Source organism: Microtus pennsylvanicus, chromosome 1 (genome assembly GCF_037038515.1).
Source record: "Microtus pennsylvanicus isolate mMicPen1 chromosome 1, mMicPen1.hap1, whole genome shotgun sequence".
Lineage (NCBI taxonomy): Eukaryota > Metazoa > Chordata > Mammalia > Rodentia > Cricetidae > Microtus > Microtus pennsylvanicus.
In genome coordinates, this window is record NC_134579.1 from 126,829,315 (window position 1) to 126,855,154 (window position 25,840).

Below are 25,840 nucleotides of genomic sequence, written 5' to 3' on the forward strand. Positions count from 1 at the left end.
AGGGGGAGAGCTCTCAGAACAGGCATCACACCAGCCAAACCTCGGTAGGCAGGGCACGGCTGAGTACAAGCCCCTGGTAGCTCAAGATCAGAGAGGATCTAAACAGATTCTGGGGGAGCGAATTAGGTGAGGGGCTCAGGATGGGGCAAATCCAAGGCCTTGCCAGCAAACGCGGGCTTCATCCTTGGGGTGCCAGATGTGGTCTGCACTTGTAATTCGAGCACTAAGGCGCTAGAGACAGATCTGTGGGGTCCACCGGCCTGTCAGCCTACCTCATCATATGGTCTGAGCCGGCGGCGGGGCTGGGGTTTCAGGCTACTTCCGTCTCTTCAGCCCAGCAGGGAGGAGCTTGCAGTGTGTCCGGCCCATATTCTAGACTGCACCAGAACTAATGGGTCACTAGGAAGACCCTTTGGTCCAACTGGGAAGGAGCAGGGTTCATAGTGCTCACCCTCAACCCTCATTGGGGTTCATGAGAGATACCTGGAAAGCAAGGGACAGAGGTGACAGGAACTTAAGACTTAATACAGGCCCCAGGCCCCAATGGTGTATGCCTCCTCCAGAAGATCTGGAGGTGGGAGATGTTGACAGTGGTGTGTGTGTGTGTGTGTGTGTGTGTGTGTGTGTGTGTGTGCGCGCGCGCGCGCGTGCATGAGGGGTGGGAGAAGAGAGTATGACTAGAGGAAGTCGAGCTACTGAAGGCGCATTCTCATTTGTTCCTGGGCTGCTCCTCCTCCTCTCCTTTACTGAACTTTAGGCTTGTTTTGAGCAGGAGTCTATAGGCAACAGAGCAGCCTTCTGTCTGAAGGTGTCAATATCTCTTTACAGCCTGACTGGAGGGAGGGGCCACTGTGGATTCTGCCCCAGGGTGGGCTGGTGGCAGGTTGGGAACCCTGGTGCAGTCCTCAGGGTCCCCTAACGGCCTCTCTGGAATCTGTCCTAGGGCCCATTGTTTTATGACAGCTCATCAAAGACCTGTGCATCGTTCCTGCTGGGGAATGCTGAGTGTGGGCCCTGGAAGCCTGCTGTAAAGCCTGGATTGTTCTGTGGATTCACCCACAGTTACTGGGTCTTTTGATGTTCATGCTTGTTGCTTCATCTGTGTAAGATGCCATTTTGATATTAAAACTGGCACACACTGGAGAGTGACTGGTTTATGAGGTGGAGGGATGTGTTGTCTTGGGAAGGGACATTCAGCGGGGCTTCTGAGACAGGGTTAGCGGAGTTGCCAAGTCAGCCCAACAAAAGAAGCACTCCTTATTTTATTAAAACATTTGGAGCCAATGTGGCAGCACAGGGCTTTAATGCCAGCACTCGGATCTCTTTGAATTTGAAGCCAGGAAACCCTGTCTCAAAAAACCAAAACCCAACCAACCTAAAACCATACCAAAACAAACCAACCAAACAAAAAGAAACAAAAATGAGAAACAAGCCACTTGGCTCACCAGGTGGAATGCTTGCTATGCAAACTTGGTGGTGAATTTAATCCCTGAAACCCACAGTAGAAGGAGGAAACAGGTTCCTGAAAGGCGGTCCTTCGACCTCTCCACGTGTGCATCCTGGATTGTCATCCCCCACGTGTGCATCCTGGATTGCCATCCCCCACGTGTGCATCCTGGGCTGTCATCCCCCACGTGTACATCCTGGATTGTCATCCCCCACATGTGCATCCTGGATTGTCATCCCCCACGTGCGCATCCTGGATTGCCATCCCCCACATGTGCATCCTGTATTGTCATCCCCCACGTGCGCATCCTGAATTGCCATCCCCCACGTGTGCATCCTAGGGTGTCATCTCCCATGTGTGCATCCTGGATTGTCATCCCCCACGTGTGCCTTTTTTTCCCCTGTAATGTTGTGACATGTAACCTTGGTGGAAGAGAAAAATGTGCTCGGTGCATGTCTGTGAAAGGATACTATTTCCCTTGGCAGCACCAGTGACAGACATTACTTGTTGATCACCCATCTCTCTTTGGGAACTGAGGTATGTCTTTAGGGTCTTTTTCAGGACAATGTTTTCGGTAACTATAGTGAGTAGTGAGTCTGCTTTCGTGGTTTTTTTTTTTTTGTTGTTGTTGTTTTGTTAGTTTTTTTTTAAACTTTGGAATTAGGGTTTGAATGGATTCTCCTGAGGAACGTTTGAATCTGGGCATGACCAATTCCTTACTGTGTCCGGAGAAGAGCTGACTTTCTCTGAGCTACCATTTTCTTTGTACAATGGGGACTGTAAAGTTTTTTTGGCCCAACAAACTTCTCCACCTACGCAATAATCCAAATCAGACCAAATCAAACCAACTTAGAAAAGCCCAGGTTTAATGGATGCCAGCACTCCTGGGTGGTCCTCCGGAGAAACACTGAGAGGGGGAAGGAGAATCGGGGAGACCATGTGTTCGTTCTGGGGGGGGGGTAGTTTAAATAGCCTGTGGGAGTGGTCTTGACCCTCCCTGGGGTGGAGTTGCTGGATGGTTTTCTCAGAGATGGAGTCTGGACTGCAGCAACTCCCGGGGAGGGGGCTTGGAATGGAACTTTCAATTAAACATTTCAGACTTCTTGTAAATATGAATGTCAGGGGGAGGGGCTGGGGTGACGCTTCCAACCAAACATCCCAGACTCCTTGAATAAAGGGGGCACCGACGTGGGAGAAGGGAGAGTTGGGAGTTGGTGGGCTCACGCTCAGTGAGAGGTGTGGTTGGAGAGGCATCCAGTATATTGCCATCCTGGAGACCTCAAGTAGCTGTTCCTTGAGGGAGATGAGAAGACAGCTGTCTAGGAGAAAAAAATATACTTATTACCAGCCCTATGAATGGGGCTAGCCACGGGAAGAGTCAGTAACTGCCAGAAAGAATGGGACAGAGAAGTGCCCTGGTTGTACAGGAGAGGCACGGGTGTATAAGTGAGACAAGAGAGCAGATATGTCCTTTAAAACCAGAATTTAGTTGATAGGTGTCCTTTTGAGCAAGGAGAGCTGGTACCACATCTGAGAACTGTGTGCGAGCGTGGGTGTGTGCACTCAAGACAGTGTTTCTCTGTGAACTCGCTCTGTAGACCAGGCTGGTCTGAATGTCAAGACAGTGTTTCTCTGTGAACTCGCTCTGTAGACCAGGCTGGTCTGAATGTCAAGACAGTGTTTCTCTGTGAACTCGCTCTGTAGACCAGGCTGGTCTGAATGTCAAGACAGTGTTTCTCTGTGAACTCGCTCTGTAGACCAGGCTGGTCTGAATGTCAAGACAGTGTTTCTCTGTGAACTCGCTCTGTAGACCAGGCTGCTCTGAATGTCAAGACAGTGTTTCTCTGTGAACTCGCTCTGTAGACCAGGCTGGTCTGAATGTCAAGACAGTGTTTCTCTGTGAACTCGCTCTGTAGACCAGGCTGGTCTGAATGTCAAGACAGTGTTTCTCTGTGAACTCGCTCTGTAGACCAGGCTGGTCTGAATGTCAAGACAGTGTTTCTCTGTGAACTCGCTCTGTAGACCAGGCTGGTCTGAATGTCAAGACAGTGTTTCTCTGTGAACTCGCTCTGTAGACCAGGCTGGTCTGAATGTCAAGACAGTGTTTCTCTGTGAACTCGCTCTGTAGACCAGGCTGGTCTGAATGTCAAGACAGTGTTTCTCTGTGAACTCGCTCTGTAGACCAGGCTGGTCTGAATGTCAAGACAGTGTTTCTCTGTGAACTCGCTCTGTAGACCAGGCTGGTCTGAATGTCAAGACAGTGTTTCTCTGTGAACTCGCTCTGTAGACCAGGCTGCTCTGAATGTCAAGACAGTGTTTCTCTGTGAACTCGCTCTGTAGACCAGGCTGGTCTTGAATGCACAGAGATCTGCCTGCCTCTGCCTTCTGAGTGCTGGGGTTAAAGGTGTGTCTCACCACCGCCTGGCTGGTTGGAAGGGTTTTGCATTTGGTCTTCTGGAGTTCTAAGCTTTTGCTTGACCCCGTTGCTGTGGGTAGGAGATGCTAAAGACTATATTTTCATGGTACATCTCACTTTGGCACTTAGGGTGCAACTGTAAATAAACTAGACTTTGAAATCTGTGTTAGATTCCCAGTACAAGAATGGAGATGCTGCCTGCTGCTGTCTTTTGTTTGTGAGACAGTCTCTTAGAGCCCAGGCTTGCTACTAATTTGTAGTACTTCTTGCCTCAGCTTCCCCGAAAAAATGTTTTAAAAAAAGTAATTAATTTAAAGTGTGTGTGTGTGTTGGATTTTCCAAGACAGGATTTCTCTGTGTATCATTGGGTGTTCTAGAACTAGAACTGTGTAGACCAGGCTGGCCTTGAACTCACGGAGATTTGCCTGTCTCTGCCTCTTGACTACCTGGCTTATTTTTATTTTTCAATAAGTGTATGTGTGTGTCTGAAAGTCAACTTGTAAACATGAATGTAGTACCCATGGGGGCCAGAAAACATGTCAGATCCCTGTGAGTAGATGAATTTGAGCCACCTGATATGGGTGCTAGAAACGGAATTCAAGCCTTTTTTAACTGCTGAGCTATCACTCCCAGCTCCTACAGGTGCTAAATTCTGAGAATAAGATCCTCTGTTGAATGTCTGTATGACCACTTTCTAGGAATTTGAAAAGGTCAACTCATGTCCTGAAGTTTTAGGAATGCGTTTGGCTTTTTCTTTCTGGTCCTAATGTTTGGACAGGGTCCTTATGTGAGGAAGGCGCATGCTCCAGCACTGTGTTGTCTCCCTGTAGGCTTCTCATCTCAAGATGCTGGGGAGGCGACATTCTGACTCACGATCCTGCTACCCTAGCCTCTTAGTGCTTATGTTACAGGCATGAAAAATAAATTATGGGCACATATTTTTATTTTATGTGCATGAGAGTTTTTTTCTGCATGTTTATATGCCCACCACATACATGTCTGCTGTCCAAGGAGGCCAGAAGAAGAAAGTGGATCCCCTGAACTAGAGTTACAGCTGTGAGCCAAGGTGAGGGTGCTGGGAACTGAACCTAAGTCCTCTACAATGTAGCAAACTCTCTTAACTGCTGAGCCATCTTTCCAGCCACCTCTATTTCTTGTCTTTCTTCTTTCTTTTAAATGTATATGCTGTGCATTTGTGCGAACACATTCCAGCTTCTTGGGCTCTCTGCAGGGCCTCTACTCCCGGCATACTGCCTCTTTCTTCCTAGCCCACCCAGCTTCCATCCAGAACCCTCCCCACTTCGGCCCCAGCGCCCTCTTTCGGCACATAACATCAACCAGCTGGGCACTGGGTCCGAATCCTCGGGGCACCCAAGCGGGTGGGAGTTCCTTTGCTTCTATGGCCTGCTTGCACAAAGCAGGGTAGGTGCGTTGTTTGCGAGCTGCCCCATCAGCATGGAGGCCTGATCTCTCGGCGCCAGGAGAGCCAGCGTTGGGGAGAGCCAACATCGGGGAGAGCCAGCGTTGGGTAGGCAAGGAGACCTGATCCAGTAAAAGCAGATCCTTAAGGGAGCATTTGGAAGAAGAGATGGGCAGACGCCAAGGCAAGAATTCGCCCAACAAGCTGAAAAGCAACATGAAGCCACCAGAATCCAGCGACCTCACAACGGGAGGACATGAACACCTTAATCAGGAAGAAGTAGAAAAGATTGACTTCATGAAAGTGATTGACGCCCTTAAACAGCATGTAAAAAACACCCTTATAGAAATGGATGAGAAATATAACAGAAAGTTTGAAGAATTGAATAAATCAGTGAATGATACCCTAGAAAACCAAGGAAAAACAATCAAACAGATAATGGAAACAGTTCAAGACTTGAAAACTGAAATGGAGGCAAAGAAGAAAACACAAACAGAGGGCCGGCTGGACATGGAAAATTTAAGTAAACAAACAGAGTCTACAGAAACAAGCATAACCAACAGAATACAAGAGTTAGAAGAAAGAATCTCAGATTCTGAAGATACCATAGAGAAAATAAACACACTAATCAAAGAAAACAGCAAGTCCAACAAACTCTCATCACAAAACATTCAGGAAATATGGGACACAATAAAAAGACCAAACCTAAGAATAATAGGAGTAGAAGAAGGAGAAGAAGTGCAGCTCAATGGTCCAGAAAATATATTTAATAAAATTATAGAAGCTTTACTTAATGATTTATTTATTTTGCTAGTTTTTCTTTTTATTAAAAGTTACAAAGAAATATAACAAGAAGGTATGGCAACTCTCCTGGATTTTCTCACTCAGCCCCAACAATTACTAGTTCATGACCAATCTTGTTCCATCTGCAACTTTAAACCCACTTTTATGGGATTTTATTTTCTTTATTTTATTCTGTTTATTGCCCCTGTGGTGCTGGGAGTGGAGGCCAGGCTCTTCTGACTTTAGGCAAATGCCATGTTGCTGAGTTCCCTCACTAGCCTTTGTGTACTTCAAAGGAGATCTCAGGTGTCATCCAGAAATACTTCAGGATGTATCAAAGACACATGCCATGTTTTCTGAAAGTATTTCTTACTCAGAGGAAGAAGGGACTTTATATCTTGGCAGTTGCCTTCCTCATGGTGGCGAGAACTCTTGCTCAGTTCCTCTCCCCCCTTTGCTTTTGGTGTGGCTGTATGTTCATCTGTCCTTTTCTTGATGAATTCTGGGACCTGCTTGTCCTTGGCTACACTGAGCAGCTCCAGAGCTCATTGCTGATGGGGAGCAAGCCACACACCTCCCATATAAACTTGGTGTGTTTGGTGAGGTGCCTCCAGCAGCCACTGCGCCTGGCTTGCCCTTGTTAAAGTCCACAGCCATAGGGTATCACGGAACCATGGCTGCTGACAGCAGTAAGCTGCAGGACTGGAAGCCAGACTGTTTGGTTTTCTCTGGAATCTTCAGCTTGCTTGCCATCCTCCAACCCACCTTTGAAGTCTGCCCTGACAGCTTTTGGTGTGTTATCATTTGTTTTGGAACAGGGTCTCGCCATCTAGCCCTAGTCTGGTACTTGCTGTGAAGACCAGGCTGCCCTTAAACTCAAAAAAGATCCAATCTGCCTCCTCAGTACTGGGATTATAGGCATGGGCCTCTGCACCTGCCATGTTTGTTTTGAGGCAAAGTCTTACTATGTAGCCCTTGCTGGCCTGCTATGTCAACCCAGACGTGCCCCCAAGTCAGGAAGATCCTCCTCCCTTGCCTTCCCAGTGCTAGGCTTTAAAGGTGTGTGCTACTGTGCCTGGCAGCATGGATTTTGCGAGCCTGAGCATTGTTTTGGTTTTCTTTTTCTTTTTTTAAATAAATTGTATGTTTACATTTTGCTGTCAAAATTTTTTAAAAAGTGCCACCATTTTAGATAGTAGAAGTTTGGCAGTTTGCACTGGGGCTGCCTGTAGCTCTGTTGGTAGAATGCTCACCTCGCATTCATGAAGCCCTGGGTTTTATCCCATGCACCATATAAACTGGACTTGGTGGCCCCTTCCTGAATCTCAGCCCTGGGAAGGTCAAGGCTGGGGGATCAGAAGTTGAAAAATGTCAAAGCAGGGAGTAAAACTATTATTGTACCTGTATCCTCATTTCCAAGCAGTACTGCCTCTTGTCATCTACTTTGGGTTTTGGCAGCTCTGTTGGGGCAAACCCAGCAAATATCCCACAGCTAGCTACATAGATTGATCTAAGTAAAACTGTAAGACCCATTTGGGTACCTGTAGTACAAGACCGCCTCCAAATCCTCCTTGTTAGTTCTTAAGCTGAGTGAGGAAACAGAGTTTAAGTCGTGATTTTGAGGAATGCTAATGTGCAAAGATTTCTCAGAGTGATGTTCAAGCAGTAAGAGCACAGATGAGCTAAGGCTGAGCATGTTAATGATGTTTGTGTGTGCATGCTGCATGTTCATGAGTATGTGTGCACGTATGTTAACGATGTTTGTGTGTGCATGCTGTATGTTCATGAGTATGTGTGCACGTATGTTAACGATGTTTGTGTGTGCATGCTGCATGTTCATGAGTATGTGTGCACGTATGTTAACGATGTTTGTGTGTGCATGCTGCATGTTCATGAGTATGTGTGCACGTATGTTAACGATGTTTGTGTGTGCATGCTGTATGTTCATGAGTATGTGTGCACGTATGTTAACAATGTTTGTGTGTGCATGCTGCATGTTCATGAGTATGTGTGCACGTATGTTAACAATGTTTGTGTGTGCATGCTGCATGTTCATGAGTATGTGTGCATGTATGTTAATGATGTTTGTGTGTGCATGCTGTATGTTCATGAGTATGTGTGCATGTATGTTAACAATGTTTGTGTGTACATGCTGTATGTTCATGAGTATGTGTGCACATATGTTAACAATGTTTGTGTGTGCATGCTGCATGTTCATGAGTATGTGTGCATGTATGTTAATGATGTTTGTGTGTGCATGCTGTATGTTCATGAGTATGTGTGCATGTATGTTAACAATGTTTGTGTGTACATGCTGTATGTTCATGAGTATGTGTGCACATATGTTAACAATGTTTGTGTGTGCATGCTGTCTGTTCATGAGTATGTGTGCATGTATGTTAACAATGTTTGTGTGTGCATGCTGCATGTTCATGAGTATGTGTGCACGTATGTTAACGATGTTTGTGTGTGCATGCTGCATGTTCATGAGTATGTGTGCACATATGTTAACGATGTTTGTGTGTACATGCTGCATGTTCATGAGTATGTGTGCATGTATGTTAACGATGTTTGTGTGTGCATGCTGCATGTTCATGAGTATGTGTGCATGTATGTTAACGATGTTTGTGTGTGCATGCTGCATGTTCATGAGTATGTGTGCACGTATGTTAACGATGTTTGTGTGTGCATGCTGTATGTTCATGAGTATGTGTGCATGTATGTTAACGATGTTTGTGTGTGCATGCTGCATGTTCATGAGTATGTGTGCACGTATGTTAACGATGTTTGTGTGTGCATGCTGCATGTTCATGAGTATGTGTGCACGTATGTTAACGATGTTTGTGTGTGCATGCTGTATGCTCATGAGTATGTGTGCACGTATGTTAACGATGTTTGTGTGTGCATGCTGTATGCTCATGAGTATGTGCGCTCATATGGATAGCAGAGGTTAATATTGGCTGTCGTCCTCGATTGTTTTCCACCTTGGTTTTTTGTTTCGTTTTTGTTGTTGTCTTTGAGTTAGGTTCTTTCCCTGAAGCTGGAGCTTACCAGTTTGGCTAGATTGTCTGGTTAGGGACCTCCAAGATTCCTCCTGTCTATTTCTCTTGAGCAGTACTAGAATTACAAGTGTGTGCCACCACCTTCACTTTTTACATGGGTGCTGGGGATCTGAACTCAAGTCCTCATGCTTGTTCAGCACACACTTTGCTAGCTGATCCATCAACTTTTTAGAGTAGTAACTAGTATTGCTCACTATTAGAATGTATAGTACTGTTTGATCATGCCAGCTTGTGTTACATATCTGATTTCTTCCAATCTGCCCATAGTGTACTTCCCAGACACATGACAACCCAAAACACTACCACATATTTCCCAACATCCTTGGATATAGTGCTGTTGCTTTTGAAAAGCAGTGATTATCACTTAAACTGAGCATGCAAGCTTTTATTAGTATATATATTTTAATTGTTTTTTGTTTATTGATTGTGGAGGTGTGTTTGTGTCTGTGTATATATGCTACCTGGAATGACAGCTGTGAACCACCTGACATGGGTGCTAGGACCTGAACTCAGTTAAGAACAGCAAGTACTCTTAACTGCTGAGACTAATTATGATCCTTATTACTTTAGACATTAGTTTTATTAATGTATATGGGGTAGGGGTACAGGGAGGTTGTGCACATGCATTCTGGTGCCCGTGGAGGTCAGAAGAGGGTGTTGAATCCCTGGCACTGGGGTTGCAGGTGGCCGTGAATTGCTTGGCCATGGTGCTGGAAGCTGAACTGCAGCTTCTGAAAGAGCAGCTCGTGCTGGCAGCCGCTGAGCCAGCTCTCCAGCTCCTCACTAGGTTTGAAAACTGATTCTTTCTAGAGGGTTTAACATTCCTTTGATGTTTGGGTTTAAGAACAACACTTTGAAAAGGGATGTTACCCTAAGACGCAGTTGCACTTAATTGGATGTAGGTCCACCTGGAATGTTAGTGTCTTAGGGTTTCTGTTGCTCTATCACAGTGCCTCTTCTAAAGTAAAACATTTCATTGGGGCTGGCGTAGAGTTCAGAGGTTCAGTCCATTATCATGGTGACATGCAGGCAGACATGCTAGAGGAGCTGAGAGTTGTACATCTTGATCTACAGGAAGCAGGCAGAGAAACTAGCTGGAGCTTCTGATACCTCAAATCCCATCCCCTGGTCACACACCTCCTCCAACAAGGCCACACCTACTCCCAGGCCACTCCTCCTATATGGTGCTCCTCCCTATAGACCCTTGGGGGTCATTTATATTCAAACCACCACAGTTAGCAATCAGAGTTAACCCTTTTTCTGAGAGAAGAAATTGCCAGTATGGGTAGGCCTTGACTCTGAGTTGGGACATCTTCAGATCAGCTGCCTGTGTGCTGCATGATGCTGGGGACTGAGTGCTCAGAGGACTCCCCTCAAAGAGAGTCCTAAAGGTGGAGATGGTTGACTCTTGCACAGCCCATCAGTGAGTGCAGGTAGACTGTTTCTCTAAACCCCTCAGCCGCAGGCTCTGGACATGGCAGGCTTCCAGGAAGAAGACTAGGACTTTCTTACTGGCTTCTTGTCACCACTTGTGACTTCATGGCCTGCTTGCCGTTTGTGTCACCAGTGTAGACTGTGTTTTAACTGAGACCAAGGATTTCCTAAGTTTTTTGGCAGTAAGAATTGAACTTTAGTTCTTAGACACCCTAGGCAAATGCTCTGCTTGAGCTTCATTCTCAGCCTGGCATGTTATTATTATTATCATTGTTGTTGTTATTATTATTATGGAATGCAATCTTCATACTCGTTTCTTGGAGCAAGAATTAGGTATAGCTTGAAATGATATGAGCCTTGTCCAGGATCACACCTAGACCTGGGGCCATGTCTTCCTCCTCAGCACCAGGACTGCCTGCGTCTCCCACAGGAGTTGAGGTTGGACTGCTCAGACCTTTTTGTTACTGGACACATTAGAGCTTCTGAGTAACCCTCACCAATTTGGCACAGCTTACAGCAGTTTAGAAGGAAATCCAAGGCCTGCAAGAATTGGGTCTATTGGTGTGAACTACCCTGAAGCAGCACCCCCCTCCCCCGGACTGCTGTTTATTTGGTCCAGCATGAGGTCTGAAGCTCATATATACCATGAACAGTTCTGAAACGCCTGCCTTCTGCTGGGGATGTGTTTTCAGTCGTTTCCGTCGTCACTGTGATGAGTCAGGTGATGAGTCAGTGGAAATGTTTGCAGTGTCTGGCCGACATCACGGTGGCGGCTGAAACCCCAGCATGAGAGCACCTGACCAGTCTCCTTTGATGACTGTCTGTGTCGATGGGGTTTGCCCGTTCGCTTGTCAGAACTGCGCATGTGTCCACTGTGCTTGCTCGTCTCTCTGGAGCAGCTTCCATGGCTTTTTTATGAGCTGGAAGCTAGAAGGAAATTGTGCTTTTCTGGTTAATTCAGAAAGGGCTTCCCACAATATTTCCCTGCACTGCCCTGTCTGGCTTGACAGCCACTGCTAGCTAGCTAGTGTCACCCAGCTCTCCTCTGTTTGAAACATGTGGGCTGACTGCTAGAATGTGAAAAATAGCCAGGTAATTTAACTTGTCTCCAGAGGCCTGGGGCAGGAGTTCAGATCTCCCTGAAGAGCTGACACACCTATCCTCCAGGCTCAGTGTTTTCCTACATGTGAGGCTGGGGTCTATTTGGAGTCCCTAAAATAGAAGGTATTAGTCTGTGCACTGTAAATATATGTTCTCTAGGTCAGGTTAGACCACTAGTTGGCACTTCCCTGACTCTATTATAGAGACCAGAAGCAGCAAGGATAAACACACTTCATCAGGCTTAAAAGAAGAGTTCTTACTGCACTGTCTAACATTATACAGCAGTTTGGTTCTTCTTTTCCCCCCTTCCTGGGGCTGAGACTTCAACTCAGATCACATATGCTATATTGGTCACACCCCAAACCTCATTTCTTTTTTCTGTAGTTTTATTTTCTAGATAAATCTATATATTCTCTAGGCTGAACCTGGAAGCACTGTTTAACTGTGGAGTCTTCAGAGTGAAAATGCTGTGATCTTCTGTAGAGAGCACTGAAAACTGGTGCAGCCTTGGTGCTTCTGACAGCAAACTACTTGTTCTACTGTTGCTTTAAACGTAGATACACCCAGGGTAGCAGAATTCCTGCCATCTGCTTTGGCTTCCTTTTCTTCATTGACCGCAAGTGGAGCTCTGTCCCCATCCATTCCTGCTGTGTGGTCAGCTGAAGATTAAGAAGAGGAGGACAAGCAGGTTTACTGGATCCTGTGTGCATGTGTGCTCTTTCTTTAGGATCTTCATGTTAGAACTGGCAGGGCAGCTCTGTGAGTTCGAGGCCAGTCTGGTCTACAGAGTGAGTTCCAGGACAGGCTCCAAACCTCCACAGAGAAAACCTATCTTGAGAGAGGGGCAAAAACCAACCAACCAAACAAAAAAACAGCTGCCTTAACTCCAGGCCTATCCTTAGTATTAAACAATTAGAGTACTTATTCTTTAAGAACAAGAAGCCAGTTACTCACTCTTTTTCATCAGTAACAAGTCATACTGGTATGGTTCATCCTTACTATATCAGCCATGGGTTTGTTTGCATGCATGTGTTTTCTGGGATAAGATCTCATAGTTTCTTTTCTTTTTTTCTTTTTGGTTTGTCAACATAGGGTTTCTTTGTGTAGCCCTGGCTATCCTGGAACTTGCTCTGTAGACCAGGCGGGACTCGAATTCACAGAGACCTAGGCCTGCCTCTGCCTCTTGAGTGCTGGGATTAAAGGCATGTGCCACCACTGCCCAGCTGATAGTTTCTTCTTTATTGGTCTCTGAAAAAAGCATTGGCTTTATCCTCTAGCAAAGAGAACTTGTGGGCTACTCTTTGCAACCTCCTGGCAGCTTACCTGTGTGTATCCAAGCCTTCCTGCGCTCAAGGGTCAGGAATGCAAAGAGGGTTGGCATCATATTATGGGATAGTGGAAGGGCCTTGGCCAGGTGTGGGCAATGAGTCTACCCCAGCACACCCACTCTCAACAGTCCACTCTGATACACTGCACAGTAGAAGGTAGGAGGTGAGAAGACAGGAAGGGCTGGCTTCACGGGAGACTAGACTGAGCCCTCAGAGGGGCTGGTAGGGAAGATACACAAGGAGACTTAGCAACCAGGATGGGTAGGAACAAGACCTGGCTGGCATGTGTATTATGGGAAGTTTGCCTTGGCCTGCTCTCTCTGATCTGTCAAATGTGGAGGGAACCTGGAAGTCAGTCCTGGCAGAGGATGTGTGTGGGAAGGACATCTCTTCCCCACCTCTATTTAACTGCCTGAGACAAAATAAAGAATTATTTGTTTTTTTAATCATATTTGCTTAGTTACTTGTTTATGTGTGTTTGTGTTGGGGGAGTGCACACACCATGGTCCACGTGTGGCACTTTTGCCTGTGGAGTGGTATAGCCAGCTGATTTTTTTTATTGTGTATGAGTGTTTTGCCTGTGTGTGTATTGTGTGCCATATACATGCCTGGTCAGAAAAGGGCTTCTGATCCCCTGGAGTTACAGATGGTGTGAGCTGCCATGTAGGCGCTAAGAATCAAACCCACGCCCATTTACAAGAGCAGCAAGTGCTCTTAAGTATGCACCATCTCGGGTTAGGGTTAGGGTTTAGGGTTTAGGGTTAGGGTTAGGGAAAAAAACGTATGTGCCATCTCTCCATCCAGCCTCTGGTTTTGTGTTTTGAAATGTACTGCCAGACTTAGGAGCTACATTTTTTGTGTGCCGTCTGAGCAAGAAGTTACACACTGGGCTAAATACAGCCCCATTTCTGTCTCAAGTGCTTAGGAACTCAGCCATATTTGCCATCTACAGCTGTGTGTGGCTGTTGTCACATTGCTGTGGCAGAAATTGAGTGGTGGGACAGTGACCATGGTGACCTTTGCAGATTGACCCGTTCTGGCCCGTTTCTTACATGTTTTCCTTTTCCCTGCTTTCTGATTCATTCAGTATGGTCCCCATGGTTCTAGTTAGTTTTATTTGAATCTTGTTTTCAAATTGTTCTTTTTAAGTTATAAACCTGGGAGCTTTTCGCTGCTGAGTAGTACTCTAATACATATATATTCCATACTTTCTTCATCCATTCTTCCATTGAAGGGCATCTAGGTTGTTTCCAGGTTCTGGCTATTACAAACAATGCTGCTATGAACATAGTTGAGCATATACTTTTGTTGTATGATAGGGCCTCTCTTGGGTATATTCCCAAGAGTGGCATTGCTGGGTCCAGGGGTAGGTTGATCGCGAATTTCCTGAGAAACCGCCACACTGCTTTCCAAAGTGGTTGCACAAGTTTGCATTCCCACCAACAATGGATGAGTGTACCCCTTTCTCCACAACCTCTCCAGCAAAGGCTATCATTGGTGTTTTTTATTTTAGCCATTCTGACAGGTGTAAGATGGTATCTTAAAGTTGTCTTGATTTGCATTTCCCTGATCGCTAAGGAAGTTGAATATACCCAAGAGATGCCCTATCATACAACAAAAGTATATGCTCAACTATGTTCATAGCAGCATTGTTCGTAATATCCAGAACCTGGAAACAACCTAGATGCCCTTCAATGGAAGAATGGATGAAGAAAGTATGGAATATATACATATTAGAATACTACTCAGCAGTAAAAAACAAGGACTTCTTGAATTTTGCATGCAAATGGATGGAAATAGAAAACACTATCCCGAGTGAGGTAAGCCAGACCCAAAAAGAGGAACATGGGATGTACTCACTCATATTTGGTTTCTAGCCATAAATAAAGGACATTGAGCCTATAATTAGTGATCCTAGAGAAGCTAAATAAGAAGGTGAATCCAAAGACAAACACATAGGCATCCTCATGAATATTAACCTTCATCAGGCGATGAAAGGAGACAGAGACAGAGACCCACATTGGAGCACCGGACAGAAATCTCAAGGTCCAAATCAGGAGCAGAAGGAGACGGAGCACGAGCAAGGAACTCAGGACCTCAAGGGGCGCACCCACACACTGAGACAATGGGGATGTTCTATTGGGAACTCACCAAGGCCAGCTGGCCTGGGTCTGAAAAAGCCTGGGATAAAACCGGACTCGCTGAACATAGCGGACAATGAGGACTACTGAGAACTCAAAGAACAATGGCAATGGATTTTTGATCCTACTGCACGTACTGGCTTTGTGGGAGCCTAGGCAGTTTGGATGCTCACCTTACTAGACCTGGATGGAGGTGGGTGGTCCTTAGACTTCCCACAGGGCAGGGAACCCTGATCGCTCTTTGGGCTGACGATGGAGGGGGACTTAACTGGGGGAGGGGGAGGGAAATGGGAGGCGGTGGTGGGGAAGAGACAGAAATCTTTAATAAATAAATAAATAAATAAAAGAAAAAAAAACCTGGGAGCTTTTCAGTTCCCTAGAAGGTGGGTGGTCACTCACCCATCCTCCAGAGGTAGCAGTGACATTGGGCACTGTGGTAGTACAGCAGGATCACATGTTTAATTCCTGTCCTCAGCCATAGGCGGGCACATAGCACAGGCACTGTCACAGCTACTGACAAAAATTCTGTGACAAAATTCCCAAGTTCTTAGATGTCTGCTGGCAGTGAAGAGTGCCAACTGGCTCATGTGAGGACCTGGGTCTCATCCCTAACACAGTAAACAAGCAGCACCCCACACAGCAGCAGAGCCCCCCCAGGACATGACTCCAGAGTCACAGTAGGCTAGATGTGCAGTGTACCCCAGTGTGTCAGACTTCAGGGGGCTGAGGCAGGAGGATCACATGCTTTAAGTCAGTTCATTGACTTACAGAGACCACATCTCACAAAAAGAAGATAAGGTTCTTAGAGGCCAATGATTAGACAGACGTTAGAAACAGTAGTAGTTTTCCCAGTAGACTATACTGGAAACCCCTGTGACAATAAACAGATATTACAGCAAGCCTGCAGCCCTCCACCAAAACAGCGCACTCAGTTCGTCAGATACAAGGAAAAGACCCAAGACTCAGGAAGGACTCAGTCAGCAAGTCTCACTTGGCTCTGCAAAGCAGCAAAGTACACAACACATTGGAAAAGTATTAGCATGTCTGTCTTGTTTCTTGTTCTTCTCTGTGGTAAACGTAGGTTGTTTTTTTTTAAACGTAGGTTTTATATATGCCTTTACCTAATGAAATCATTCTTGCTTTCTTCCAGCCATGGTCTGAAAAAGTTCTTTAGTTGCCATGGGATAGCAATTGCAGTTGAATATTTTTGGAAGCTTGGCAACAGAAACATCACTGTGTTTGTCCTACAGTGGAGAACGAGGCATGATCCTAATGTCACAGGTGAGGCCCAGTGACTTTTCCATATTTCTGGTTAGGTATTCAGTGAACTGGCTTCAAATTGCAACACAAGGCACTTAGAATAGAATCACACATGTGGGCAACAGATTGAATGACGAAATTCTGAATAGTTTCTGTCTGGTAAAATATCAGTTGAAAACTCGGTGTGGTGGTGCACACCTATAATGCGCTCGGGAAGGAGTGGAGGGCCAGAGCACTCGGGAAGGAGCAGAGGGCCAGAGCACTCGGGAAGGAGTGGAGGACCAGAGCACTTGGGAAGGAGTGGAGGACCAGAGCACTCGGGAAGGAGTGGAGGACCAGAGCACTCGGGAAGGAGTAAAGGGCCAGAGCACTCGGGAAGGAGTGGAGGACCAGAGCACTCGGGAAGGAGTAAAGGGCCAGAGCACTCGGGAAGGAGCGGAGGGCCAGAGCACTCGGGAAGGAGCGGAGGGCCAGAGCAGTCCTTGGCTACACAGTAGAGTTTCTGAGACTCTGGGATAGACATGCCTCTCAGTTGGCGAGTGTTATATTATAAAAGGGAGTGGTTAGGAAGGGTAGAAGGCTAGCATTGCTGTGAGAAGTTAGGTGTCTCCACTAGGTTGGGCTTTGGAATATTTAAATAATGTTTCTTTAAAATAGTTACTTGGCCAGTTTTCTGTCTTCAGATAACGTCTTTCCAGTAGTCTGAGGGCTTATTAGGAATCATTTCTGTTTGCCATTGGGTCCTTTGTGCATAACCTACAGCCCCCACACAGGAAGTTTGGACTTACTGTGTTGTAAAATACTCCAGAGAACGTAAGGTTGTTTTTGTCCTGGGTCATCATAGACAAATGTGGGGGGGGGGAGGCTGTGGCAGGCACAGCACAGGAGGGCTCCTAGAAAGGAGAGGTAGCACGGGGCAGAAGGGAACATTTGTCCAGCTCAGAAACAGGAAGTGAAGCCTAGTGCTGAAGCCAGTCCAGTACACTCCACTTCCAAGTGTTTCCAGCTTTCTTTATCTGGGAGATGTCAGAACAGAAGGTCCTGGAGGAGCTAGGTGGATTCACTCATTGCCTAGCAGAGTCTTATTGCATGTGCACTGGGCAGCTGCAAGGTAGGGAACCCCAGTGTGGGCAGGTCAGCTCAGGCCACTGGCAGCTGCTTTGGTAGGAAATGCAAACCCACGAATCTTAGGTCTCAGCTTCTCTTGCCTGTGACTGCTTTCCCACAGAAGAGCATCAGCCCTCCCTCTTGTCACTAGTGTGCCTGGGACAATCGGGCTTGTACAGAAAACTGAGATTAATTGGGAGAGAAGGCTAGCCTTTCTTGACTGGAGCAAAGCGGTTTGTTCCTGCTGCTGCCTCTGCATCTAGAGGGCTCTTCCCCTCCGCACTCCCACTTTTGGGGGACTCTTGTCACTTCCCTTTCTGTATTCTACTTGTCATATATACCTTTGGAAGAGTTCTTGAGGGCAGCATTGATAAATTACAGGCTTATGGTTTAGTCTCAAGAAGTAATGAATTTAATGTTTGTTTGTTTGTTTGTTTGTTTAAAAACTACCCAGTCAGTTCCTATGCAGTGTTTGTCTTAGTATAAGTCTTAATTGATTTTCTTTTTTCTACTTGATCTGGTAGTTAGTAAAATTGAGTCAGTAGGAAAAGGAGGTTTTCTGCAAGTCCCCAAGTGAAGTATTTGGGTTTGCGTCCATTTGTTTACACATCTGGGAAAGATGGCCTTTACTGAACCCACATCAACTTCTTCCACAAACAGAACTGCACTTCTTAACCCAGCTTCAGGAGCTTGGAATATTATCTTTAACTCCTGCCCGGATGGTCTTTGGAGAACGGATCACTTCTCATGATGACAGGTATAAAGGGCTGTTTTCCTTCTCAAGGTGGGAGTGAGGTGGTGAGGAGCCAGCTGCCTGCCACCAGGCTGGTGTGCACTCTGAAGGGACCTCCTTGCTCAGTTTTAAAACTCGTGATCAAAGTCACTACTAAGCTTATATATTCTATGGGGTTAGGAATGGCACAGAAGACACCACTGTGTTAAGTTTGATTTTATTTAATTTAGTAAAGTATGTCTGAAGTGAGAAAAGGCAGATATATGTAGTTGGTTTTCCTTTTTTTCCTCCTTGAGACAGAGTTTCACCATGCTGCCCTGTCCTATAACTCACTATGTAAATCACAGATCTGAGTGAATCTCTGCATTTCAGGCCAGCCAGGGTTACCTGGTGAGAGTCCCACCTCCCAAAAGGAGGAATTTGGATTCCAAGCTTCCCCGGTGATATGTAGTTTTTGCAACTCTATTCTGGTGTTGTCGTGTAAGTAGTGACAAGCGTGGTGTCTGTTGCCCTCAGGCTGTCTGCTCCTTCTCTGCATTGTTCTGTGCATTCCCACCTCTTCCAGTGAAGACAGTGCTTCACGTGTTACCCACACTGCTATGTGATGGAATGGGAAAGAGGTGATCTAGGAGCACTGCAGACATTCCCTCACCCATAGGAAAGAGATGAGCTTAGATGGGGTGCATTCAAGGTACTGTCAAAGAGCGGTGTGAGGAGAGCTGAGGGAGGGCAGCACACGGGTTGGGAGCTTTCCTGGGAATCTGTCCTGGAAGGGCAGTTCTTGTCCGCATCATCACAGGCTCAGGAACCCCGAAGTGCTTGGGTGGAAAAGCAAGTAGGTCAGTAGGCACAGGAAAAGCCTTCAGGCCTCTACCACCACAGCTTTTTTCTCACAGCCAAGGGATTCGAACCCAGGAACAGGCGTGCAGATGAAACTTCCTCTTGGTTTACGTTGCTCTCTGGGTTTCAGAGAGTATAGTTATGTGTCCTGGTGGAGAGCCTCACTGTCTGCTTTTATTGACGCACATAGCACCGTTGACAAGTCATGCCCTTTAGAAGTGAACTGAAATGTTTATTAACAAGGACCGTAGCCAAGTGTGGTGGCTCCAACCTGTAATCCCAGCATTTTAGAGGTAGAAGCAGGAGGATCAGGAATTCAAAGTCATGCTCAGTTACATAGTGAATTCTAAGCTAGCCTGGAATTTGTGAGTTCCCGTTGGGGAGTGAGGGTGGTGGTGAAAATAAAAACAAATCTAACTTCCCCAAGTTCCTAAGAGTTAGGAATCTGTTGTTTTCAGTCCTGCCTAGGAGTTGGTGCCACCGTGAAGACGAGTGGCCGCCTGCACCTTAGAGTCCAGGGATTGGGGCTTTTGTTTCACTGTCTTTGTTCGTGCTCAAGAAATAACACTTCCATTCCTTTCACAGTGTTTGTTGTTTTCTCTCTCTCTCTTTTTTTTTCTTTTTGGTTTTTTCGAGACAGGGTTTCTCTGTGGCTTTGGAGCCTGTCCTGGAACAAGCTCTTGTAGACCAGGCTGGTCTCGAACTCACAGAGATCCACCTGCCTCTGCCCTCCGAGTGCTGGGATTAAAGGCGTGTGCCACCATCGCCCGGCTTGTTGTTTTTTCTTGTATTTTAGATAGTTTCTCAGTAGGCAGCCCTGACTGTTCTTGGAACTCACTATGTAGATCAGGCTGTGCTCAAGCTCACAGATAGCTGCCAGCCTCTTCCTCCCACGTGCCGGGATTAAAGATGTGCACTGCTGTGCCTGGCTACTCACAGATATTTTTTTTCCACAGATATTTTAAGAGGATTTAGACAGGGGTTATCTTCAACAACAAAACAAAATACTTTATTCTTACTCTCTTTCATCACTGTGTGTACATGAGACCCAGTGTGCTGGAACACACCTGAAATCCCAGCACCAAAAGGTCAGGGTCATCTTTAGTTCAAGGCTGACCTAGGACAGTTAAGACCCTCTCACACATAGGGCTAGGAGTTTAGTGATAGAGTCCAAAGGGATCCCCAGTTCTCCAGAAGGTTGTGGGTGACCCCAAAATGACAGTCATGGTCATACAGTCTGCTTAAGCTGGACTGTAGAAGGAGTGCTGTCAGAGATGAAGGCTCCCATGTGCAGCATTCCTGCCTAGCAGAAAGAGCTGCTTCCTTTGGCTATGTCTGTGGTTACATAGCAAGCCCAAAACTAACCTCCAGGCTCCTCCAGTCCCTAGTAACTTGTATGTGTTATGAATATCCGAGCCCCCTGCTAATCTCACTATTCCCTCTCCCCTGCACTATGCTTCCAGACTGGGGACCACTCTCTTGGAATGGCAAACAAGGCCCTCTCGATATTTATTCTTTTCAGCTTCTCTTTATCATCATGTCTCCACTCACCCCTGCCCTCCAACACACCTGAGAAGTAGCCACAGGCAGTCTGCGTTTCTCTCTCTGCTCTGGACCCTTCCAGATGCATCTGGCTGCTCTCTCTCTCCTATCCAACAATGTAAAAACTTCCCCCAGCCATCCAACCACGGAGCAGCCATCTTGGTTTCTTTACTGTGCCCCCACCTGTGCTTGCCTCACCTGTCAGGCCCTTAGTTTGATCCCAGCAGCACTACCACTTGTTTAAAATCGCAAAAGGCACCTCATCACCACGCGTTTTTTGTAATTTAGCGAATCTATCTATCTTTAGGCCAAAATGATGATGTCTTCTTGAAGCAAAGCAGAAAATTGATTGTTCTTTAAAAATTTGCAGAGCTGATTGTCAAGTAACCCTGACAACTGGAAGCTGAAGTATCTCACAGGCCCCTTACCTTTAGCTTGTCCTCGGCTCAACTGGAAGCGGAAGTATCTCACAGGCCCCTTACCTTTAGCTTGTCCTCGGCTCAACTGGAAGCGGAAGTATCTCACAGGCCCCTTACCTTTAGCTTGTCCTCGGCTCAACTGGAAGCGGAAGTATCTCACAGGCCTCTTACCTTTAGCTTGTCCTCGGCTCAACTGGAAGCGGAAGTATCTCACAGGCCTCTTACCTTTAGCTTGTCCTCGGCTCAGGTCTTCATGCATTGTCACCACGGTTTATTGTGGATCTGTTCTAGAAAATGTAGGAATCAGTTGAAATTATTTTTTGTAGAACTAGACTGCATGAAAAAAGTTGTTTTATAATCCCACTGATAATTCCAGAGATGCTTATTGTTTTATCCATCTTCAGTTGACAGGACCTGACTTCTGTGTATCCAACCTTGTTTAAAGTGGCTATTTTCTTATTTCATTATAGCCCAGCTTCTCTCAGCGAGGGGTGCTGTTTGCTCATGTTGAACTCTCTTGTAACCATAGGTTCCTGCTACACTTAGCGGACAAAACTGGGGGCATAATTGTAACAAATGATAACTTCAGAGAGTTCATGACTGAGTCGGTGTCCTGGAGAGAAATCATTACAAAAAGGTAATCTTGTTTTCCTTTGCTGTGATCTGCATTTTGTCTGGTGTGCTGCTTGCCGGGTGGTAGGCCCAGGAGAGGGTGAAGGGGGCTCCTAGGAGCACCTGGAAGACAGGACCTCAGCCATCTCCAGTGTCAGCTCTGGGTGCTGTGACTCCAGCAGGAACGTAGCACAAAAACAATATGCCGAGGGAGGGGGCACCTAACTGCGGGCTCGGGCAAGTCTAGTTTCAATGGCTGGTGTTTTCCAGGAGTTTAGCGTGCAGCTTTCCTTGTTGTTGCCGCTGTCAACGTGTCAGTCATGAACTGCTGACGAGCGGTGAATGCTGGCTTCCATGAGCCCACCGAAGACTTGACACTCAAGCGGCTGCTACCCACAAGAAGCGAGAGTGCTGTGCTGTGCTCAGGGAGAAGGCAGATCTGCCGTAGATCTGAAGCAAATAGGGAATGTGCAGGGCAGTGCGGGTAAGCAACACATCTAGACACGCGTGTCTCTCGGATTTCACAGTCGGCTCTTGTCTCAGACTTACAGCTTGCTACGGCCAAACAGGGTTTCTGAAAGCTTGGGCTGATGAGATGTGCCAAGCCTGAGGACCTGGAAGTCTCCAGAACCACATAGGAAAGAGAGAACCAAAGTTGTGGGCACACAAATAAGGAAACAATGTAACTTTAAAATTTTAGAAGAAAGACAAACCTTGGCTACAGACTCTTGGATGAAAGTAAATTACTTGAGACATTTGAGCTCTGTGTCGCTAAGAAGGTCTTGGTAATGGGTGGAGGAAAGTTTGACCTGGTGGGCACAGTTGATGAGTTGTTGAACTTCTCAGGCACTGTTGTGCTAGACACCAGTCTGCACACAAGGAGGCTCCACCAACCCACTGCTTTTAGACCTCACCTCACAGAAGCAACTTGGATACCAAAATGTACATCACAGACATAGATGCTAGAATTTTTTAAGTTTAATTTTATTTATGCATTTATTCGAGAGAGGAGCTTACTACATAGCCGTCACAGGCTCCATCTCTCCTGCCTCTGGAGTGAGGGATTAAAATCATGTACCACCATGCCCAGTCAGTTCTTTATTTCTAGACCCCACGGTGTTCCGTGTTTCTGGCAAGACTTTCCTGCTGAGCAGGCCCAGGTCCCTGTCCTGGATGAGTAATACTAGGTCAACCTTGGCTTTCTCTGCTGAGGACGATGTTTTCTCTTCTAAATCAGAGGTGTGCCTATGAGCATGTTCTTTTTTTTCGGTTTCACTTTGGCACACCTGCTGAGTCCCAAGCTGAATGTCTCGAATCGTGTTTTCTCATCTGGTAGAAAACAGAATACCTGGCTGGCGTCTGGATGAGACTTGCAGGCAGCTGAGAGGAGCTTCTCGCAGGACTGTGTCCACAACAGAAGTTAGAACGCTTTCACTTGTGTGTGGGGTTGCTTCCTCTCCAGGCAGATAGCACTGGGAATGTTCAGGCTGACCATTGTCCCAAAATGGGGTGTCTCCTGTGAGGAATGTTCCATTTCCTCAGCAGTGAAGGGAACTGATGGTCAGTACTGTGACTTTCTGTGTTGTAGGCTGCTTCAGTACACGTTCGTGGGGGACTTATTTATGGTTCCTGATGACCCTCTGGGAAGAAACGGACCTCGGCTAGATGAATTTCTTCGAAAGGAGGGCTTTCTTAGGTATTTCTGTGTATCCCCTTGTATGTCAAAGGGCTTTTTATTTTAACCAAATGTTGTGCTTTGCAACAAATGCTGTCCTTGAAAACTAGAAATGGCATTTGAATGTCTTCTAGGCCGTAATTAGACTTAACGATGTGTGACCCGTATAGAAGCCAGTCACGGAAGCAGCCCAAGGCTAATCTTTACTGTGGTCTTTTTCAGTGTTTTTTGCCTGCCTGCCTGCCTTAGACTGTTTCCTCTGAGTCAGCAGGCTAAGCTCAAACTCTGATCTTCTGCCTCTGCCTCATGTGCCAGGGTCTAGGCCTGCCCTGTGTGGGGATCCTTTTCATTTTACTCTGAGAGCACACAGACATTCATGAGGGTCTCAGAAGAAGCAGGTTTTCAAGCTGGTGCTAACTTGTAGGTCACTGCTCCCCGGGATCTCTATGGGATGCTTTCCCATGCACTTTGTGCAGCCGTTTCTTTTGAGTGTCCAGTGCTGCCGTGAACTTGTGTCCTGCTCAGGAACCGCTGTGGGGGTGGGGTGAGGGCCCACAGCTACTGTTTACCATCTCTGCATGGGAAAGCCTGCTTGCTTTATTGTCCGCCACTGAGAAGTAGAGGTTATGTTTACGCTAAGAATTCTCAGGTGACCTTGTTAACCACAGCCTCCTTCATGCTAACCTAGTGGCAGACCTTTGTTTTAAAGCAAAAGTGAGCTATATTTCTGTGCATCTCCTGGCAGGTTTTTGCATGGGGTTGGTCTAGGTACCTAAAAGGAGAACATAGACTCTGTCCCATCTTTTAAGGCTGCTAGTTGGTCATTTGTAGCCTGAGCCTCTGGGATCATCAGTTTGAACTTGGTGGTGCACCGCAGTGGGTTGATTTTCACCCAGGGATCTTCTTCAGTGGAGACTGACCCACTTGGAAAGTCGTGGCCTTGTTATCATTTCTCTGGGAGCCATTGGGTTTTATCACACTGTTTGAGGCATTGACTCGGGCCAAGGACATGGCAGCCTGCTGTAGGCTTTTCCAGTCCAACCCCTCAACCCCACATCTTCTATGGGAAATCCTCATAGGATTTTAGGCCTCAAGGCCTGTGTTTGAGGCTGTGTGTGGGCCCCATGCTAAGCTGAGGTCCAGGTCAAACTAGAGGTGAATTCTTTGCTGCCTGTTCCACTCCTTCAGCAGCCTGGTGGCAGGATCAGCCCTGCTGGTCCTTTTCCCTCTCACCCAGTGTCATCTTCAAAGTGCGTGGTGGCCACGAGCTGTCACTCCTTCCTGAGGGGATGCCGCTAATGTTAATGGAGCTTTGCAGGCTGTCAAGCTTCTGACGTTGATGGCACTGTTAGCCCCAGTTCTCAGCTACAGATGAAATTGGTGGGAGTTTTTAAGCAGGACAGGTGTCCCTGGATGCTTAGACAACACCACGTGCACAGACATTCAGAGCACACTTGCCCCACCCAGACCTCACTGGAGACAGGGATTCCAGGAGCCTCTTGGAGTTGCCTCTGCCCAGAGGGATTCCTCTCCCCAGTCAGCTGACACTGCCTAGAATTAAACCCTCCAGATGAGCAGGAACCTTGTAGAAGCAACAACCTTGGCCCACCCTCAGATATCAGACTGGGAGGGGCTGTCCGTCCCAGAGGTGCTTGTTTCCTCATCGGTCTGGAAATGGTGCCGGGTGCCCTGTCAGCCACTCTGTGGGGGCTGATTTCACATCCCCTTGGCTCTGTGGCCTCCAGAAAACATGGAACTAGCTAGCACCTAGATCCCCTGTGTCAGCCTTACGTGCTTTCCGGGGTTTCTCACTGCCGCTCTCTCCATGGTCACCTTATCCATAGAGACATGCAGCCACTACTCAATGCCCTGCCAGATGTGGGCATGTTCGATCCTGGCTTCCGGAGCCCCAATACCCAAGTAGCCACCAGCCACCAGCCTTCATCCAGGAACCAGGGAGCCTCTTCAGGCCCTTGGCTTCCTCAGCAGCCCCACTTTACACCCCTGGCCACCGTTCCCAGTATGCAGCAGAACCTTCTCGTACCAGCACAGAGACCAGCGAGCTGAGGGCGGCCCTGCTGAAGATCTTCCCTGACTCTGAGCAGAAACTGAAGATCAACCAGATCCTGGTAGCTCATCCATACATGAAAGACCTGAATGCCCTTTCTGCCCTGGTACTGGACTGAAGGCTGGGCTGAGAGCCCACTGCTGATGGGGACCAGGGGGAACTGCCTACTGTGGAGTGTCCCGTACTGGGGAGAAGCTTTTCAGAGTGCATAGTGCTGCTCTCGGTAGGAGAAGGAAGGGATGTGTTTTATATATACAAAAGTCTGGGTTTTCAAAGCCAGCTTTTTTCTATATATAAATTATGCTGCTATTATAGATTGAACATTTTCTGTAAAAGAAAAGTACATTTTCTGCCTGTTCAGAACTGTTTAATAGCAGTTACTCTTGAGTGTATTTACAACTTTATGTTTTTTAAACTATTTTCCTTAAAGCTGAAGAAAAATTGACAAATGA

The 25,840-nt window shown here is 46.7% G+C and overlaps 1 protein-coding gene across 2 annotated transcripts; it reads left to right on the forward strand.

The window, feature by feature from the left end:
- The first annotated feature begins 1,896 nt into the window (after positions 1 to 1,896).
- LOC142856288 (NEDD4-binding protein 1-like) lies at positions 1,897 to 25,536 on the forward strand. 2 transcript variants are annotated; one of them, XM_075983562.1, is made up of 6 exons: positions 1,897 to 1,984; positions 16,283 to 16,413; positions 18,160 to 18,256; positions 21,563 to 21,670; positions 23,234 to 23,341; positions 25,165 to 25,536. In XM_075983562.1, the coding sequence occupies exons 3-6, from the start codon at positions 18,219 to 18,221 to the stop codon at positions 25,385 to 25,387; spliced, it is 477 nt and encodes a 158-aa protein (XP_075839677.1). In that variant the 5' UTR covers positions 1,897 to 1,984; positions 16,283 to 16,413; positions 18,160 to 18,218; the 3' UTR covers positions 25,388 to 25,536. The 2 variants fall into 2 exon arrangements, 1 of the variants encoding a protein (XP_075839677.1); XR_012911620.1 differs by lacking the exons at positions 23,234 to 23,341; positions 25,165 to 25,536 and adding an exon at positions 21,916 to 22,592.
- Positions 25,537 to 25,840: the final 304 nt, after the last annotated feature.